Source organism: Rhea americana, unplaced genomic scaffold, assembly GCF_003343005.1.
Source record: "Rhea americana isolate MKP2758 unplaced genomic scaffold, rheAme1 scaffold_337, whole genome shotgun sequence".
In the NCBI taxonomy this organism is placed as follows: domain Eukaryota; kingdom Metazoa; phylum Chordata; class Aves; order Rheiformes; family Rheidae; genus Rhea; species Rhea americana.
Genome location: NW_028186465.1, coordinates 298,138 through 317,230, shown reverse-complemented (window position 1 = coordinate 317,230; position 19,093 = coordinate 298,138). Strand labels below are relative to the sequence as shown.

The following is a 19,093-nucleotide window of genomic DNA, read 5'->3' as shown; positions in this document are numbered from 1 at the left end:
GAGAAGACTGAGGGGGGATCTTATCAATGTGTCTAAGTACTTGAAGGGAGGGTGTCAAGGGGACGGGGACAAACTTTTTTCAGCTGCCCCATGTGACAGGACAAGAGGCAATGGGCAGAAACTGAATCACAGGAAGTTCCTCCAGACTGTGAGGGGGAATTTCTTCCCTGTGAGAGTGACAGAGCACTGGACCAGGTTGCCCAGAGAGGTTGTGGAGTCTCCTTCTCTGGAGATCTTCAAGGCCTGCCTGGATGCAACCCTGTCTACCATGCTCTAGGGRACCCTGCTGAGCAGGGAGGTTGGATGAGATGATCTCCAGAGGTCCCTTCCAACCTTACTGATTCTATGATTCTGTGATTCTATGATTAGATATAAACAAAAGTATTGCCAAACCTAGCACTCAGAAGAAGTCCCCCCTTCTCCTGCACCTTCCAGTTCTCCAAGCAATTGGGACTACTGGCTCTACTGAGCTTCCAACCATAACAGAGACTGTTCTTGTTGGCAAATACTGTTAAGTTTCCAACTATRTTAGTATCCAGCACATCTTCTTGCCTAAAAGCTTTCCTTTTGATGTATTTTCTTAAGCACGGAATTATGCAGTGAGGTGAAATAGATTTGGAAAKGTGATCTTCAGGCTTGCAGGCTGCATTARGGAGAGCGTTGCCAGTAGGTTGATGAAGGCGATCCCCCCCTCTGTTCAGCCCTGGCGAGGCTGCATCTGTCCCTGGTAAGGACTGTGTCCAATTCTGGGCTTCCACAAGAGAGACATGACACTACTGAAGAGAGTACAGCATTGGGCTACAAAGAGGATTAGAGGACTGGAGCATCTCTCTTATGAAGAAAGGCTGCCAGAGCTGGGCCTGTTTAGCCTGGAGAAGAGAAGAGTGAGAGGGGATCTTATCAATGTCTACAAGTATTTTGAGGGACGATATTAAAAGGACGGGGCCAGACTCTTCAGTGGTGCCCAGCAACAGGACAAGAGGCTTTGGGCACAAACTGAACTACAGGAAGTCCTGCCTGAATATGAGGAAGAACTTCTTTACTGTGAGGGTGACAGTAACCTGGAACAGGTTGCCCAGAGAGGTTGTGGAGTCTCCTTCTCTGGAGATATTCAAAACCTACCTGGAGGCGATCCTGTGCAATGTGCTCTAGACAACCCTGCTTGAGCTGGGGGTTGGACTAGGTGATCTCCAGAGGTTCCTTCTGTGATTYTGTGATTCTAGTTTTTACTGTAGCAGCACTCAATATAATAAAACAGGGTTTATTCAGCTTTTCCTTTGTAAGAATCATCATCTGTGTCCAGTTGTGCTCAATTGTTTGACGCATACAAAACAATCCAAAACAGCTTGCTTGGACTTACATTCTGAAAGTCCAAAACTATTAAAAAGATTCACAACTCAGACTGATCCACTGGTTAGAAGTAACAGAAGCAGGGAATGAAGCCTAATGCTTTTCTATGCTGGCTGTGTTTTGATCCCATTCTATCCTGCAAACACTTTCAAGCCCAAACCCAGTACAGTCCTAGACCTGCAAGTAGGACAGCCTTGAGGTGCACATAAAGTCCTCAGCTCAATAGTAAGGCAAGTTTGAATTTTGACCGAGCAAATGTGTTGCTCTAATTAAAAACACAAACATACATACACACACACATGCATACATACATACATATAAAAAAAACACTCCTTCAGTCCCAATAGGGTAAGTCAGATTTACAATAGAGTATAATAACTAAGAATTTGGACTCTGAACTATTACATTTTACAACCTTTTCATTTGCACATCTGTGCATAAATAAGTATCACTCACTCCTGCTCCCAACAACTTACTTTTGTGTTCAGTGACAAAATACATAACCTCAAAAAGCCTCATCAACCCTGCATTTCAAAGGCATTTCATAATTGTTTACCTCTTGGCCTGAACAGTAGTACTGTATGTACAAGGCCCCCTTGAACTCGTGTAACTCAAACCTGCTTAGAAACTTTTCCTCAAATGATTCTAATTTCTTCAGGAAAAAAAAACAAAACAAAACAAACAATAATTACTACATATTCATACAAAGGATTTTTGTTAGGGCTTTTTGTTAAAAATAAAAAATTCCTTTTTCTTTTACCCCAGAAAAGCAGTTTTCATTCCTACTTATTTCAAAGGAATGCCTGCAATTTTGCGGTATTATGCAAACCCCAATTAGCAGTCCACAAGGTGTTTTGAAAAACAGTGCCTAATGTGTTACAGACACATTTAGTGGCCAACTTCCAGCAGCCTGAAAAAATGCCTTTTTTGAAAGAAAGTTTCRGAATTAAGTCACTTCAATTTTACAAGGAAACGCTGATAGAAATAATTCTCCCAACAGTTAATAAAACTTTTTTTTTTTTTTTATTAGATGTTGGTTTATGTTCTCTTACAGGGACAGAGCAGGATATATGTGGCAGTTGAGCAATTTGGTTTCCTCCAGTCTTTCCTTAAAATCCAGTTCTACAACTACTTACTGCTCAGTAAAATGTTAGTATTACAAATAATAGTTGTTATTTGAGAACAGTTCAAAACGGGTCCATTGATTACATTTGTTTATTCAGATTTTCTTTTCAGTCTCTGGAATGCACCAATCTTTTTTTATTTCTTGGCCTACACAGTGCCTATTGCAATAGGGCATGGACATATAGGCTGCACAATAAGGCAACCTCCATGATCAGGTTTTACAGCAACAGAAACAATAAAGGATGGGGAGTACTATTTATTTTGGAAGTTACCCTTAGCCATATGACTACCAATAAACACATTCACTCATCAGAAYCTCTTGCCTGACACAACTTATCAGCACCTCAGAAACAATACCCAGCAGATCTCCRAATCCAAACTATTTAAAGTGTTCAAGAAGATACCCCAAACAGCATTCACATAAATAAGTGACAGTGAAGTTACGGATAGCTGCAGATGCTGAAATTTTATTTCTCCTTCTTCACCAGAATTCTGGTGAATTTATGAACATCTCAGAAACAGACTAAAGAGTACAAAAGAAGACATTATACATATGTGCATTTCAAATGGTTGTGACTATATTATGCCTTCTATTTTATATTCCTTAATTTATCTTCCCTGCAGAGGAAAAAAAAAACTCATCCTTTTGTTAGTAGTACTTTACAACCGATCACACCCTAGCCAACTCCAAAAAGCATGTTTTATTGCTCAATTAGTTCTTTATTTCTATCATGCCTAAGAACAGAGGCTAGATCTTCAGAAGTTTAAACTCTTCTTTTTGGCTTAAGTTCCACATGCTATGATTCTAAAACTTCCACCCTTTCTCACTGACACATAAAAGTCCCTGGTCTTGCCTCCTTTTTCCAGTTTCTGATCATGCCTCAGTTCCTCATGAAACTCCAAGAGGCCCTGGCAGGCTCCGTGCCTCTCTGTGATGCATTTGCTTGCAGAAGAGGGAGTCGAGTGGGCCTCGCTGGACAGAGTGATGAAAGGGAGAGAGAATTTCTTAAATTCACACTTGAAAGATCCTAATTATCATCAGGATAAACACGAAGAGAACAATTATCTTAAATTTCGATCACTTTTTCTCAACCCATTTTCTAGTAGATAACACGTATCTCTAGAAACACCATAATTTACAGATCAACAGCCTAGAGATGCTGCAAATAAATACCCTATTAGTTGAATCAGACATACTTATGGACTGTGGAGGATAAGAACCATTTAATTCCTTCAACAGCAAGCCAAGACTGATTTTTGTGCTGTTTTATCTGAGATCTCAACTTTTCTGGCCAATTGCCACTTTACTCTTTCTTGTGTTGAAATTTGCAAAAGGAAAGTGAAAAAAAAAAAGCTATTTGCTTTACTGCTATAAATCAGTAAAATAAGTGTTTCTAAGGAAGCACCATAGCTTCAGCTGAGCGATTCTTAACCACAGCATTGGCTTTACTTTAAGATTTATGGGGCCTCAAACAGCCAAAATGGGGTCAGATGTTGAAAAACTTTCCCTTCTGGGTCACTTGCCAGTCTGAGATATTGGGCAACTTTCTGGGTTGAGTCAGTTACAAAATACGGGGCCCAATCTTGTTCTCCTGCCACAACCGTGCCAGCAGCTGGTCTTGCTAATTTGCCACTGCTTTCAATAATGGAAATTCTTCCAAGCAGTCACTATACTTCAAATATAAAATTGTCTTTTTTGGGGGGTAGAAGAAGATTAAGTTTTTGTACTCAAAATCTACATTAGTTTAAGATGTTACTGCCATTCTGCTGAAGGTTACCATCCCTAGAGCTCTATTATGTTAGAAGAACATGCAAATACTCCTGGCCTCTATAATGCAGAATAGGCTAGTTTATCCAACTAATGAACTTGTGGGGAAGTAACTTGAAACTATAGCAGTGGTTTCCAGACCTACTATGCATCTGCATCCACATTCTGCAGGCTGGCTTTAGAGATGAGCTTCTTAAAACATTTTGGGAAAAACTGTTTTCAGCCCCCCAGTAGGAATAATCTCTGTTTAGGAAATCAGCACTGATGGTAAAATTAATCCAGAATGAGAGTTGAGTTTGGCCTTCAGCTTATACTATAACTAATATGAAGGCTCTCTAAATCCATCCAGTTTCAAAGCTAGAAACTTGAAGACAAGATTATAAGCTTTTTCTTGTTGAATTACAGCAGTAAGAAAAGCTTCCACTCTGAGCCTAAATAAAGTGCATTTAGGCTTGGGCTCTATTTCAAGTTCTTATTAGCTCCTGGAAGGGTGCCACTGCTGCTCAAAACCTCTGCTGCCTGAAGCTGCTGGACTCTGTTGTGCAAAGCGGTCTGCATTTGCCTTAAAAGAAGACTGTTTCTTTTGATTCCACATTTGTGGACCTGATTAGTTCTGTACAACTATATATACTGTACTTATTCTAGATCTGCTGAGCAGCTTGAGCCAGAGACATAGGTCTGTTTTCAATCTTTGTGCCTTTCTCCAGCCCAGGAAACATAACACCATGCCACACAGCAAGAAGGCACCACCAGACCACCATCGATCCRACGCACAGATCACCTGTGACATGTCAACACTGCTGGCCCTGAGCAACCTCTGAGTAGCCCATGCATAAATCATATTTCTTCAAAGTTGTTTCTATGYGCATTTTGACAGCTTACACACCAAGCTCATTTCTGATCTGCTGTACATTAGAATCTAAGAGCTCTAAATACTAGCTGGCTTCCCCAGCAAGTCATTAAGTTACACACAAAATCTTTGTTCTCCACTCCCCCCCAAAACGATCACCTTTCCTGTAAACCAGTTCATGCCTTCAGTAGCTAAAAAGGAAAGAGAAGAAAGTCAGTTCCCTCCTCCATTCTGCATCTTACAGCAGACTAGCAAGGAAAGCCCGTTGCAGGGGTCAGCCACCCTCCTCCTGCCTTTCCTAGTTAGCTTTCCAAGCAGTGGAGACTGCTCTTTGAAAGTCAGCTCTTGCGGTAACAACTTGCAGGTTTTATTTCCAGAGCCAGTCACTGATGATTTAGGATAATCCCAACCTGCAGCTCAGCCAGCTTGACTCCCTGCCTCTCATGGCTGGCCACACTTTCAGGTGGCTTTCAGGTGTAGCTTTCCACCCAAAGAAAGCAAGGAGGAAGATGAAACCAGTCTGACCTCTAAAAGAGAAGCTCGCTGGCAACACTTTTTAATTTTTTTTCCCATGATTTCTCCCTTGTTTCTTAATTTGTGGAAAGATCCAGTAAACAGAGACTGCAGAGCTAAATATCTGCCCAGCTCTTTGCTGGTTCCATTGTAACCTCTGCACCTGCAGATTTCACATTTGATAACAAAGGGAGAGAAGCAACAGAGACAACAGTTCTAAGTTCTCCCTTTTTTTTCCTCCTGAAAAACAGTACTCCCTTCTGCAAAGGGCAGAATTCCACTTCTTTTGTGTGCTGTTGTCTTTYGTACACTGGCCACCTTCCACAAACCCAAGTTTCTGTAAGAAGTTTGTTGAATATAGTCAAATCAGAACAAACTGCTCTCCTCCCTCTCCAAAAGGCCACAAGCATCTATTCATCCCTATTAAGCCTTAAAAAAGGTGTTTTCTTATTAAGTCTTCAAGGATTGGAGACTACAGTGAGGGCAATATATACCCTTGCTTTCAAAGAAAAATTTTGATTACATCTCTCAAGTAAAATGTGCTACTAGACTTGTGATGTCCTATAGTGCTATACAAACAATGATTAAGAAGCCATTCTTTTCTCATTTCAGTGCTGCATACTTTTGCTTTCTCCTCTGTCCACTGTGATTAAACTGTCGTTACCTCCTTTTAAAAGATTTTTAAAACATTCTTCCAACTGTTCTAATTTCCCATGGGTTCATTGCACTTACACATCAAAAACACACACATAAAACCATCTGTCTGGTATTTATATTTTTGCATGCTTCACTTTTTACTGTCATGCTGTTTCATCTTATTTGATCTTTGCTCCTTCCACTTCTGCCTCTGTATATGGCTCAAGCAGTCCTGTGTTATTTTAYCAGTCTCAAACTGTAAGAGCAACACAGGACAAGGACAAAGCATTGCTCTTGTGCTTGCTCACAAGAGGCTGGGTGCCTTCTTTTGGGGAAGAAAAAAAGAAAAAAGACAAAAAGATGTTCCTTGGGAAGAGGAACAAAGCTTTTGAGCAACAGTATTAAAGTCAAGCTAGCTTCTACTGGCAAAACTTTTCTGCTTCATCTAAGGAAGCTATGGACTCCTTCAAGCCATAAGGTTCTAGTAGCAGCAACATTCAGAATCCATATATAATGAGATTTTCACAGAAAATTAACCTTAGGTACCTATTCTCTCTATCTGAACAAAGGTGCAAGATAAGCTCCTCCAGAGCAAAGAACATATTTGTTCTAGTTGAGACAGCTAATTTATATCATTACTGGTTGGTAGCATGAATGCCTTTGTATGGCCATAGTCATACCAGCAGATTTTTTTAAAGCTAGCTAGAAGAAACTGTTGGGTGATATCTGACGGSGRAAAAAAAAAAGAAAAAAGAGTTGTGTTGATTTGGGCCAGTGACTAGCTACTTGTGAGGCAAATTCACAAGCCATTTATAAACGGAGCACAGTGAAAGCTGTATTTGCRGGGGAGATTAACTGTCTGTAGTCTCCAACAGGTCTCAGTCTTCTCTGCCATGTGCTGTCCTTCGGCAAAGGAAAAGGGCAGGGAAGGAAATTCAGTCTATAACAAGGAGGAAGAGGGGTGCATATGCGCATGGGGSGGGAGACAGGACACCAGCTTTCTGCTGAAATAAGGATCAGTGAAAATCTGCTGTGCAKAAGTGCAGGCTGCAGGAGGGGAAGATTTAAAAACATATCTAAAATAGAGAAGAGGCAAATAAAACTACAGGTGTGGGAGCCAGTTAAGCTGAAGACAGTAATGTGAACCGCAACTGAAGGGAAGTAATTTGTAGTGAAGTAGCCAACCTGGTTGTAGTAGCCAACCTGGTTGTAGTAACTTGGAAAAATGCTCAACAGCACGGCAGCTGGGGAATGGGCCAGGGCAGACTTTGTGAGGGAGAAAAAATGACTGCTCAGAGGAAAGGAGGACAAGACATCCTAGTACTCCGTCCTTCTAGCATGGAGGAGAACAGGACCAGCAGATCTGATCCTCTAGCTGCCTCACATTTTCTCACCCTCATCTCTCCATCTGATCTGGAGTCAGCATGAAATTGGAAGTCAGTAAGCCTAGATGAGAGTATGTGAGGGGAAAAAAAAGTTAAGCAGCTGACCACTAAAACACAGATTCTCAGTTATGACCTCAACTTCAGTAGCCGCCTCCGCTTTGTAATGTTGCTCTTAACTCATGCTGTTAACAAGGTCACATGCAAAACATTTTTCTGTCTGTATGACAAGACAGCTAAGTATAGCTTGCTTTCCCCTTCTAGTCCTTTGATCCTGTTCCAAACATATAATCTCTCAGGTCTCTAGTGTGTGCAAGGCCAGACGTCAGCACATTTTTGGCTACAGGGCACCTACAAAAAGATCAGTGACAGTCTTGTGAGGTTTGCATTGTAGATTCTGTCAAGGGAACAACATCTAAATAAGGTACCTTGCATTTTCCTTATGAGAATTCTGGCCCATTTTCAGCAAATTTAGTTTAACTTTTAGTCTGTTTCACCAGCTACTAAGTACATATTTAATGATGCACGTTGCTGGYAGTGGAGGAAGGGAGTATCTATTCTATTGCTACTCCAACTGGGAAATTGAATGAGTTTGCAGTGTGTGCCTAGTTAGAGGTTATAACTTTAATTTGAATTCCATTGCTTCAGTGTAATTAAGATTTAATAGCAATGCACTTTCATCAGATGCTCACATTTTAAAGCTCTCATTTTACAAGTCAGAAAACCAGTACACTGGATTGAGTAGGTAGCTTAAGTATTTGTTTGATATTAATCAGGTAGTTTCTTGGACACTGAAAATCAGCTGTGTATCTTAATGAATCAGAACTTTAGACCTCAATATTAGTGAGGATCCGAGTATCTAGGTCCTACCAAAAATCTGTGAAATCTTGTGCAAGATAACACAGATGCGTACATCAAGCAGGTATGCCAGGCAGACCACCTAGTGAACACATCCTATTCCAGTTAAGACAAGAAAATCTCTTTCTCCTGATTCTTGTATTTTTTTCCCAAGGCAAAATAAGGTCTTAAAGCACACCTCTGTCTTAAGCTACTTAATATTATTTGCTGCTTTTCACCTTGCATGCAGTATGCCATGTGCACTACCCTGGGTAAGTCTCTCTTTTCCACCATCCCTTTCACTTCTACCATGGATAAGTTAGCTAGCTCTGAAGAAGAAACAAAACATATCACATGGAAGTCTGATTACTCATGTGGCTGATCTAGATTACTGCTGTAACTGCTCCTCTCCCCTCATTTCTTGAAATGTTACAGCCTGCAGCATGTGCCTGCCTTCAACGTGAGCCTCTACGCTGGTATAACTCAAGTTCCTATTTTGCTATTTCCTGTCACTTCAGCTGACAGGCATGAAGCTAGGAAAAACAGATAACTCATAAGATGCTCCTTAAAAAAAAAAAAAAGTCTCCAAGAGCCAAAGCACAACTGCATCAAGCCCAGCTTATTTGTGTCACCATGCCCTCTATACACAGCTGCAATTATGGTTTCCATTAAGAGGACAGGCCTACTTGACCAAAAGAAGGTGGGGAGAAAGCTGTGGCAGCACTGATATCTCAGGATGAAACTTCAGTGAGATAATGCCAGTATATCATACAGCACTAAATAAACTCTTCTTCCAACTCCTGCCTTTTGCTAGTCTTCTGTAAGTGCCTCCTGTTCCTTGCTATTCTGCTTTCTTCAGAGTTTAAGTTTACTGTTTCTAACCAGTATGTTCAAACTGATCTCACTCAGAAGAGTATACTGTCACTGTTTCATCTAAAAGCCCAGTTCCTATGGCCATTTTAGGGCTACAGCTGTGCAGTAAATGCTTCTCTGCCTAGTCTCTTCTCAATGGTTACAGAAAGCAACACACCTCTTTTACACACTCTGGACTGGAGTTCAAGATAGGCCCTGAGCTACTGCCAGTACTAATTTATTCAGTTAGCTTTAGTTCCTAAATGASAGCATGATATGTATTTCTCACTAGCGCTTCCAGGAAGAAGAGAAAGCAAATATAATAGATTAGTTATGGAATATGTATATAAAGTTCAGAATCTCTCTCATGCAGTTTTCTCAAACATGCATGTGTCTGAACATCATTTCAACAGTTGAAGTGATCTGCAAGTAAGACACACAGAATTTTCTCCTTCCCTTCCCTTCCCTTCCCTTTCCTCTTTTTTTTCTCTTTTCTTTTTTTCTCCTTTCTTTTTTCTTTTCATGACGCAAACCTGCATGCAAAACCCAGGCTGGATCAAATCACTGTTTTCAGCATTTCACAGAAGCCCAGTCTCTCTTACCCCTTTATGCTCTTAGTTCCRTTTGGAAGCAGAAGTGGAATTACTGAATTACTGTGAAAGTAGCTGCTCCTGCAGCATACCCACTCAGGCTGGAAGCAAGAAATAAGAAATCTTGCATGAAAGCCTATAATTACGAGATTTCCAGCTTAAGTTTTGCACATACGAACTATTTGGAAGAGTTTGGATAAGCAAAGTTTGGAACGCACAGCTATTTGGATAAGTACCTGACTGCTTCACTGAATCAGGTCTCTCCATGATCCAGGTACATACGTACATAACTTCTGCTTCTGCTAACCTAAGATAATAGAAAGTTTGTYCAGAGAAACAGTCCTTATCAGACAATGAAGAACTTGGCCAAAAGGTGTTACAAATAGACTAGTGGACTGCATATTTAAGGTGTTTTCTGGACTTGTCAAAGTTTTGATCACTTAAGAAACATTCTCTGTCTGCATTTTTCAATTATTCTGTATAATTTTCATTGAATCTGGCACACTTCTGCAACACATTAGTTTTGGAATATTTTTATATAAATWAAAAAAAAACAAGTTTAAAACAAATTCCTTCTACAGATTCTTCTAGATGAACCTACTTTATAACATTACTTTAAAGAGCAATGTTCAAACACTACTGTGTAGTACTTAGTTTGAGTTTTTCCAACTGAGCTGTAATTCCAGCAGCTGAAAACAAAGCATTCAATCTCAAGGCAGTGCTTAACCAACTGGGAATAAAGCTATGCCTGTCACGGCACAGGGTTTTCTGAAAGTCCTCTAGGATATTGCTTCATTTTTAACTGTATCCATGTAAAATATCTTTAAGTAGGTCTTTACAGTATTAACTTTATTTAATTAAGTTTAAAAATATATTATTTAATTAAGTATTTAAGTAGTATTAACAGAAGTTAATACTTTTGTCATGTCTCTTGCTTACGTTCATGTAAAAGTTTCCTTATGTCCTCTTCTTGGGTCAGGGACAGCAGAATACTGAAGATACAGATATTTTGAAGAGTAGTACCTCCACACAAACTAGAATTGGCTATGGAGAGAGGAAAAGATTTCACACTCTCCCAAGGAAATGAGGAGCTTTACACACTTCACCTTTGAAAGGGATCAGGCTTGAGAAAGACTACAGCAATTCCTCCAAATGTGCTCCTTTGGAGGAAGACACATCTGTTACATCTCCCATAGGTTTTCACCCAGGAGTACCACTGAACATTTTAGAGTAGAGCTAAGCCCACTGATTTCCATGAAATCAACTTCCTGACTTCAGWAAAATTCGAATGAGATCCTCATTTCTCTGGACTGGGAAGTGTTCCCACAGGGTAGCACTCACAAAAAAYGCCAGCAGCTTCTGTTAACTTATTTCAAAGATTTCTCTTTCTGAGAGAACTTCAGAGGCTATCTGAAACTCAGGATATTCTGTTCAAAGAGTAGTGCAAGTTTTTTTCTCCTTTGTTGCCACTGCAATAATGGCCAGATCTGAGAGCAATGCTATCAGTGATGAGCCTTGTGAAACCCTTATTGCACTTGCCCTTCTTCTTTGTATACATCTTAGACCAAGCTATCTTCAACTTTGCAGTATCAAGGACTATGTAAGTATGCAGTGTAAGGACTATGTCTCTCTCTAGCAGGCAACGAGTTAGGATGAAGAATTTACACAGTCTCTTGGGGATTTGAGGAGAAGAGAGATAAAATCATAGCTTGCTATCCATAGAAGAACAGAAAGAAGGTTTAATCCCRGAGGTTGAAAAAGAAGATGTAATTCATTTCTTCTCTGATACAGAATTTATTTGTAGCCACAGCAGTGAGAAAGAAAATAAATGTTGCAAGCTGAGAAAAAWAATGAAGAGCTGAGATGTTTTGTCTAGATCCCTTGGGTTTGCAAGTTAACATCAAGAACCAGCGAAGTACTTAAAAGTACCTGCAACTTAACCCATGATTAACCAGGCTTAAATGCTTTTTTTGAACAAGCTTAGGATGACTTACACATAAAATTTGGAACAAATGTTGAAGCATGGTTCAAACAGGAAGACTCAAGAGAACTTCTTGTATTTGTGCTTTCTAATCAGACCAAAAGAAAGCAACAGGACCTTGTACACTATCAGAGCCAGAGCTGGGTGCGTAACTGCAGTGAAGAGAGTTAACCTGAGGTCAGCTGAAAACTTTAAGTCAAACTAAAGAAGTTTCCATTGAGAATTTCCCTGATTTAAACAAGTTTACCCATTCACAGTATTATCCTTACATTAGCCATCACAAACAACCTTATTGAGAATATTCTGAATGCAGATTTTGGGGCAGAGGGGCAGAATAGGCCATGGTGGAGGAAGGGTGTAATGGGCAGCCCTTGCCTTGCATTACCTGCAAAGCCATGCTCCTGCTTTATAAAGCAGGACCACACAAAGCTGTCACAGTTTGAAGAAATATGATTATTGGCAAGCCATAAGTCTGTTACAAAGGAGTGCCTAAATAGCAAACATGCCACTTTCAATGCCCTACTCCTAATTTAGAAGCACTGGAAGCTAGGTTAAGTATCAAGGGTGCCCAATAATGCATTTTAAACCTTTCTCCCCCATCACTGAAGCAATACAGAAAATGACCACCTCTAGCCAGGCCTGGCTAATAGCACTACTGTTTTCTATTGGTAGCCATTTACCAATTTAATTTGCCACAAAATATAAAGCACACAAAAGCTAATTTACCAAAGATGAAAGAAAACCATTAGCATCAACTCTAATGAAACAAACAACAAAAAAATCACCAAGCATGTTTACATCACAGTGCAGTAGCTTTTCCTCCTGAAACGTCGTTTTCATATAYAGAGCCACACTTTGGCTCCTAATATTTAGAATAGCTTCACTGAAAGCAACAGATCCCCCCCCCCCCCATTTCATAACTCACCGGAATTTGCTCTATTTGTGTTTATAGTTTTCAGCAGACTGCTTCTTTGTTTCTGCGCTGACATATCAATAAAACCTCTGTCACTTTTCTAGCATACCAGCAGCACTACCTTCTGCGTGTTGGCCACCATCCAACCGGAGCAATTACATTTTATCTGCTAACTTTATCTTGAAGTCTTAACTATATATTGTATTCTTTTTTTCTTTCTGTTGTGGTTGTACATAGTTGAACAGCTGCTCAAAAAGCTTCTCCAAGTATTTCTGCAAACAAATTTTGTTTTCCAACATTCACAATAAAGCAAACAAGAATTGTGCCAGCAAGGCTGAACTGAAAGGCTGTTCAGAAATTGTCGAGATTTTCAAATTTTCCTCCTCTCTGCTGTTTACTCCAGGTCTAGTTCTTATTTCCAAATATCCCCAAACCCTAAAAAATCCACAATAGGATTACGCTATTACAGGTAATGTTGGGTGAAAATTTTCAACCACAAAATAAACACAGAGTACAGCTGACAAACATGTCAACTCATTTTGACAGGTTTAAAACCAAAGACTTTTAATATCAGTTCAAATCAACTTCTCATGTTAAACTATACTATTAAATACTGCTAAACGTTAGTGCTAAAAAAAGACCAGAAAAAGAATGAAGATTCAATGCATTGAAAGTATTTTTTTCTTGATCTTCCAAGTGAATTCCTTAATTATTAAAGTATTTTGGAAGAAAAATAACTCCAAATTGCATATTTTACTAACCTATGTTCAGCCAGTAAAATGAAGAGTTGCATTTGAACAGCACTGTCTACAGATGTGGTCCATAATCCAGCTCTTTTATCACTTGCTCTACATACACACACTATAAAAGTGACACTGCATACGATCTAACTTCATTGTTTTTAATGAGACCATCATACAAAGTGACAGTGCTTTAAACAGCTCTTCACAAGAATATGGGAGAACATATTTCCTATTCTGGGGCCATGGAGTTTCGACACAAAAAGCAGAGAACAATCAAGGTTGCCGCAGGTAGCCTCGATTCTATCAAATTCACTTTCTTTGTCCCTAGTAGGTGTAATGGATTTAACATGTCTCAACATAAGCCTTTTTTTTTTTAACAAATTTCAGAAGGATATGGCAAGCAGCCCTACTGCCTGCAGTGCATCTCTCAGTGGGACACAAATGAAGTTGTTTTCAATCTAAGGAATAACAGGAGAAACTGGTCAGATGCTGAGACAATGCCACTTGGTAGTTCTTGCATTTCATGTATTTCCAGGATCTACAGCTGGAGCATCTACACGCTCAACAGCAACTACATAAAATAAGGAGCCTTCTAAACTGTTAGCCAAGCTTCCATTTCATTCTCCGTAGCTCTCTGTTTCAGATTTTAAGCACAGCCACAATACCAAATGTAAGATTATTAATTACTGCAATGGGACTACAATAACATGCATCAGTTTTAAGATGTCACAAAAACATGCACCAGTTTTAAGATGTCACAACTAAACATCCTTCAGTGAGTAATGACAGGGATGAAGAAGCATGATTTTATTTTAACATGCACAGTAAAGCTACTGCACAGCACAGTAAGAGCTGTTCATCTCAAAAGAAACTAGAAGGTATGTTTCCTTGTCCATCATGGAAGAGGATGTCTTGTAACTAACTTTAAGGAAGACCTTCAGAACAACCCCTGAAGAAGCATACAGATGATTTAACTCTGACATCTCTAACATACACACACAAAAATTTCTCAGCACCCAGCTCTAAGGCTTKATATAGCAAGGACTGTTATGCAGCACTTCTGACAATGGCAAGAAGTTTGAAAAAAATATTTTCTAAGAAAGAAGACACTTGAATGAAGAGGGAAAGTGGAAGGGACAGACCAGTAATTGGGGGAAATTTCCCCAGTAGCAAACTGGAACATGATTGATGTGTGGTACAGCTTGTTTTCCCTCCTCATAGCAAAGGGACTCATCAGCTAACAATAAGCGTGATGCATGCATGAATCAGAAGCTACATTTCTGAGAAAACATCTACCGACAGAAAGAGATAGGTGGAAAAAAAACATTCGGAGTTATTTCAAAAACCCACAGAGATCAGTGTCTCAAAGGACCTCAGTGATGCTAAGTACCATTACCCTTTCCCTAAGTGCCTTGCATGTCTGCACATGTGCAAGACTCAAACGGTATAGAAAGTCTCACTGGAGCATTTGGGGATGATCACTGTAAATCAAAGAGGTTACTAACGCTCATAATGAAGAGCCTTGGAGACAGACCTATACCTGTTCTCCAATAGGTTTGTTTAATCTGCAAAGCTGCTGCTGAACTAGAGTTCAGCAAGAGACGGTGATAACAAAGTTAGGGTCAAAATCAGAGCATGCTTCCCTCCTAAACACAGACATGATTTCCATTAAGAACTATCTGAACAATTCAATTGAAATAACATCAACACATTGTTATTTTATTCAAGTAAAAAGGCTTGGCTTGCAAATAATCTATCTGAAACACTCTTAAGAGTACTAGTGAACTATATGCATTTCCCACCTAACACTTATCAAATTAATTATGTTCCATTATCGCACTTTTCTTACTATCAAATGGCTAGTCTGAGTATACTAAATGGCTTTTGACACAGCTGGAGAGAGTCTTCACCAATCCACAGATTTGTGCTGATTTGGTCAGGGACAGAAACGGAAGAAAAAGAGTTACTAAGCAACAGCAGGCCAGGAGCAGGAGAAAGGCCTGCAGTCTTAATTGATACTAACTTTAAAAAGCAGTACAGAGAGGGCTCAAGATGTGAATTTCACTGCTTTGGAAGAACACCCCCCCCCAAAACATCCCAGCCAGGCAGTCTCTATCTGTTCTGGGTCCTCCCCAACCATGCGCCGCATGATATACTGATAACTCCTCTTTGGGGAGAGATTCAGCACATTATTCTCAATTCTGAGCAAGAAAATGAAGGACAAAGCCATAATTCTTGTATCTGGAGCCCAAGAAACACTGAAAGCTTTGCTCTGCAACAGGTCTCTACTCCTAATTTAGGAAATAGGTATGCAGTACGATTTACAGCTACATGGACCCCCAAGACACTGTCACCCACAGAATTGACAAGACGTCCAGACATAACTCTCACTTGCTCTCACTACCTGTGGTTAAGAGGATCTTTTCTCTCTAAAAGGCCTAGTCCAATCACTCAGGCTAGAACAACAGAATTTGTTTAGCTTAAATTGAGGAATCTCTACAACATGATCAAGCAATGCAGAAATCCTGACAGTTTCCTTCCAGAATAGATATCTATTTCCTCCTCTTTTACTGTAAGAAAAGCAGTTTCATGAGCATGTGATAACAGACCATGAGTTATCACATGAATACTTACAAATGTAAATGAAAAAGCCCTTGATGTGGAACTTGCTGTGAACTGTAATACTGAACAATCAACCTTTATTTGCCTGACTAGCACTACCTTGAGCCTCACAAGTTATTTGCTTTAGCTTCACCTGAAGAAAATCTCATTTCCTTTTCAAACAGTACCTTTTGTACCAACGCAAGTACCAATGCAAATTATATATTTTTTTCCTAAAAAGAAACCAATCACACACAAAATACCCACAACAAGAACATAAAGCTGAGCACCTTGCACTACTGATCCTTCCAAATAATGTTTTTTCTTCCCATTTCTAAATCCTTTGATTTTGCACTTATTTAYGTACACTGAATTTAAGCATTTACTGATCTTCCCATGTACTGCAATGTACTTAGAGTACGAAACCACAAGAGGGAAAACTACCGAGATGATTGTTGTTGAGGAGGAAAAACCAGCAGTCCAGGTCTGGTTCACTCAAATTGTCTGATGATTGGTATTATAAGTGTTGAAAGCCAGAGTCATCTTCTGCTCTGATTTGCACTGTTGCAAGTCAACTGAGGTTATGAAACAGAATCTGGCACCACGGGGAAGAGTGTCCCTCCACAGGATACGAGTAATAGCCACTTGAGTAAACGCAAGTTACTCATATCCTGCTAGTGGAATAATCTATCCTGTACATTCATGCACATTTTTAGATGCCTCCAGGAATCTGAAAGCGAATCTCACTTGTTACTTAATGAGACTAATTTCACTAGATGTAACACAGCCATACTGAAAAATTGCTATTACTCATCCAAGAGGTGTAACCAATGCAGCTTTCTTAAGTTCTGTTTGATTAGGGTCCATGTCTGAATACTCTGTTTCCATTCATCACACAAACCTCAATCTCCCTGGTTGACTACAAGTGCATTCCCAAGTGATTTGCTCCAAGTTTCAAAGAGTAATTTGACCTTTAAGAAAATTACTTTAAGAAAATTTGACCTYGAAAAGGATTTCTTCCTTCATCCAGAAAAATCTTACATACTCCCCCCCCCCTTTTTTTAATTGAAGTGATTCCCAAACAGAAGAGGTGGCAAGTTGTATATTTTGACACAGGAAATTTTGTATATTTTCCTGATTGTCTGCAACATTCATCCCTTTTTCAAAACAGAAGCAAATGAAGCATCTTTATTTCTTAGTTTAACTGCAAAGTTTTAAAATAATGCACATACGATAACTAATTAGTCAAGCTTGTTGGGCATGCCAAAAGTGATATACATACTTGTACTATTCAAGTTGATATATACAGTCATACACATGCAAAATACATACATATATATACATATCTACACACACATGCACATACACACACACATACACACAGATACACTTTGAAATATATGCAAGGTACACTACATAAGAAATTAAATTATTTTGGTATAAAGTACTATCAGTTATAAGTCTCAATAACTGGTGTAGCAAATGAAAATGAAGATATAATCTTTAAGGGACTGAAGGCATGGAAGAATTTAGTGGTCAGGTTGCAAAGACSAGATCTCTGAAGGAACTAGCTGCACAGTTTCAGTAAGTCTATTAAGTCAAAGCAGTATGATGATGTGAGAATAACGAATTTACCAACTGATTTATCAACTGTAGGCCTATTAGCCTGACTTCAGCAGAAGGCAAGAGAGTTGGAAGGAAACCATAAGAGAGGTAGTGGGCATGGGATAAGATKCAGTAGCAATTAATCAGAAGTAGGAAGTGCCAGGCTAACGTGACAACTCATTTCTAGCTAAYGAAAACGCAACAAATCTAATTTGAACCTCAATAAAGCACTTGATGTGGTGCCACATGGCACTGTAACTGTTACTAAGGTAGGAAAAAAATCTGACAGTCATACAAGAYTTGCACAGTTAGTAAAGAAGCATGTACTCTTTAGCCAATGGTTAATACTACGCTGAAAGAGAAAGTAGAGGGATGGCGTGGGGTCACCGTGAGTCTCCAAGGGTGGATCTCAGTTTTTAGTATTTCTAACCAGCAACACAGTAACAGTCAGCTCCGCGGATGGCGCTAGGCTGGGAAGCAAGAGAAGCCCATGCGAAACGAAGCAGGCGCGCTCCGCGAGCAGGGCCTGAGCAACCCCGCGCAGCGCGGCCAGCGCCCGCGCCACGCGCTCCGCACGCAGCCGCGGAAGTCACCGCGGCGCCCTGCGCGGCAGCTGCGCGCCGCCGCGGCCCCGAGCCGCCCGGCCCAGCGCGAGCCCTCTGCCGCCGCGGAGCGCGGTGCGCGCCGCCGGGAGGCCACCTCCGCGCATCCCCCCGCACCMCGGCCCTGCCCCGCGCAGGCACGGAGCCCTGCTGCGCCGCGGAGCCACGCACCGACTTGTTCTACTGTTTAGCTGCGCTTTTATACTCCTGCTTGTAAAAGCTCGCAACAGCCTGCGCGAGARGAGCTGGCCTCCGCGCACAAACTCCGCGTGTGCGTGCGGAGCGCGGTTAGGGGGAGGCCACCGAAGCACGTCTCCAAGCCCGGACGGCGCCTTTACCCCGCCGCCCGCTGCGGCGGCGGCAGCCGGGCCCCGCGGCCCCCGGGGCCACCTACCTGCCAAAGTGCCCAGGGCATCCTCGCTCTCCGCAAGCCCTCTGTGCTTCGCCCCTCGGAGCTCGCCCTTGGACTTCCAAACGAGCTTTACCATCTTGATCATCTCGGGCAAGTCCCAGGCCAGGGTCCCCTGCTGGTACCCGGGCAGGCTGCCCATGGGAAAGGGCATCGGCTCGTCCCCCGTCCTCCTCCGCCTGCCCGGCTCTGCCGCGGGGAAGAAGCGCTCCAGCACGGGCATCCTGGCCCGCGCCCCCCGCCGGGGAGCCGCCGCCGCCGCCGCGCGGGCTGCGCGAGCCGGAGCAACCCCCCGACCCGAGGCGCCGCGATGGGCATCCAGAGCGGGGCGGGGGC

General features: G+C 41.2%; 1 protein-coding gene across 1 annotated transcript in view; it reads right to left on the bottom strand.

Annotated features, from left to right (window-relative positions):
- Positions 1-19,083, bottom strand: part of PDE7B (phosphodiesterase 7B) — a 91,668-nt gene extending 72,585 nt beyond the window's left edge. The window contains exon 1 of the mRNA XM_085311261.1: positions 18,743-19,083. Within this exon, the coding sequence (XP_085167387.1) occupies positions 18,743-18,980 (238 nt within the window). The 5' untranslated portion in view covers positions 18,981-19,083. The remainder of the gene's footprint in view (positions 1-18,742) is intronic.
- Between the last annotated feature and the right edge of the window lie 10 nt (positions 19,084-19,093).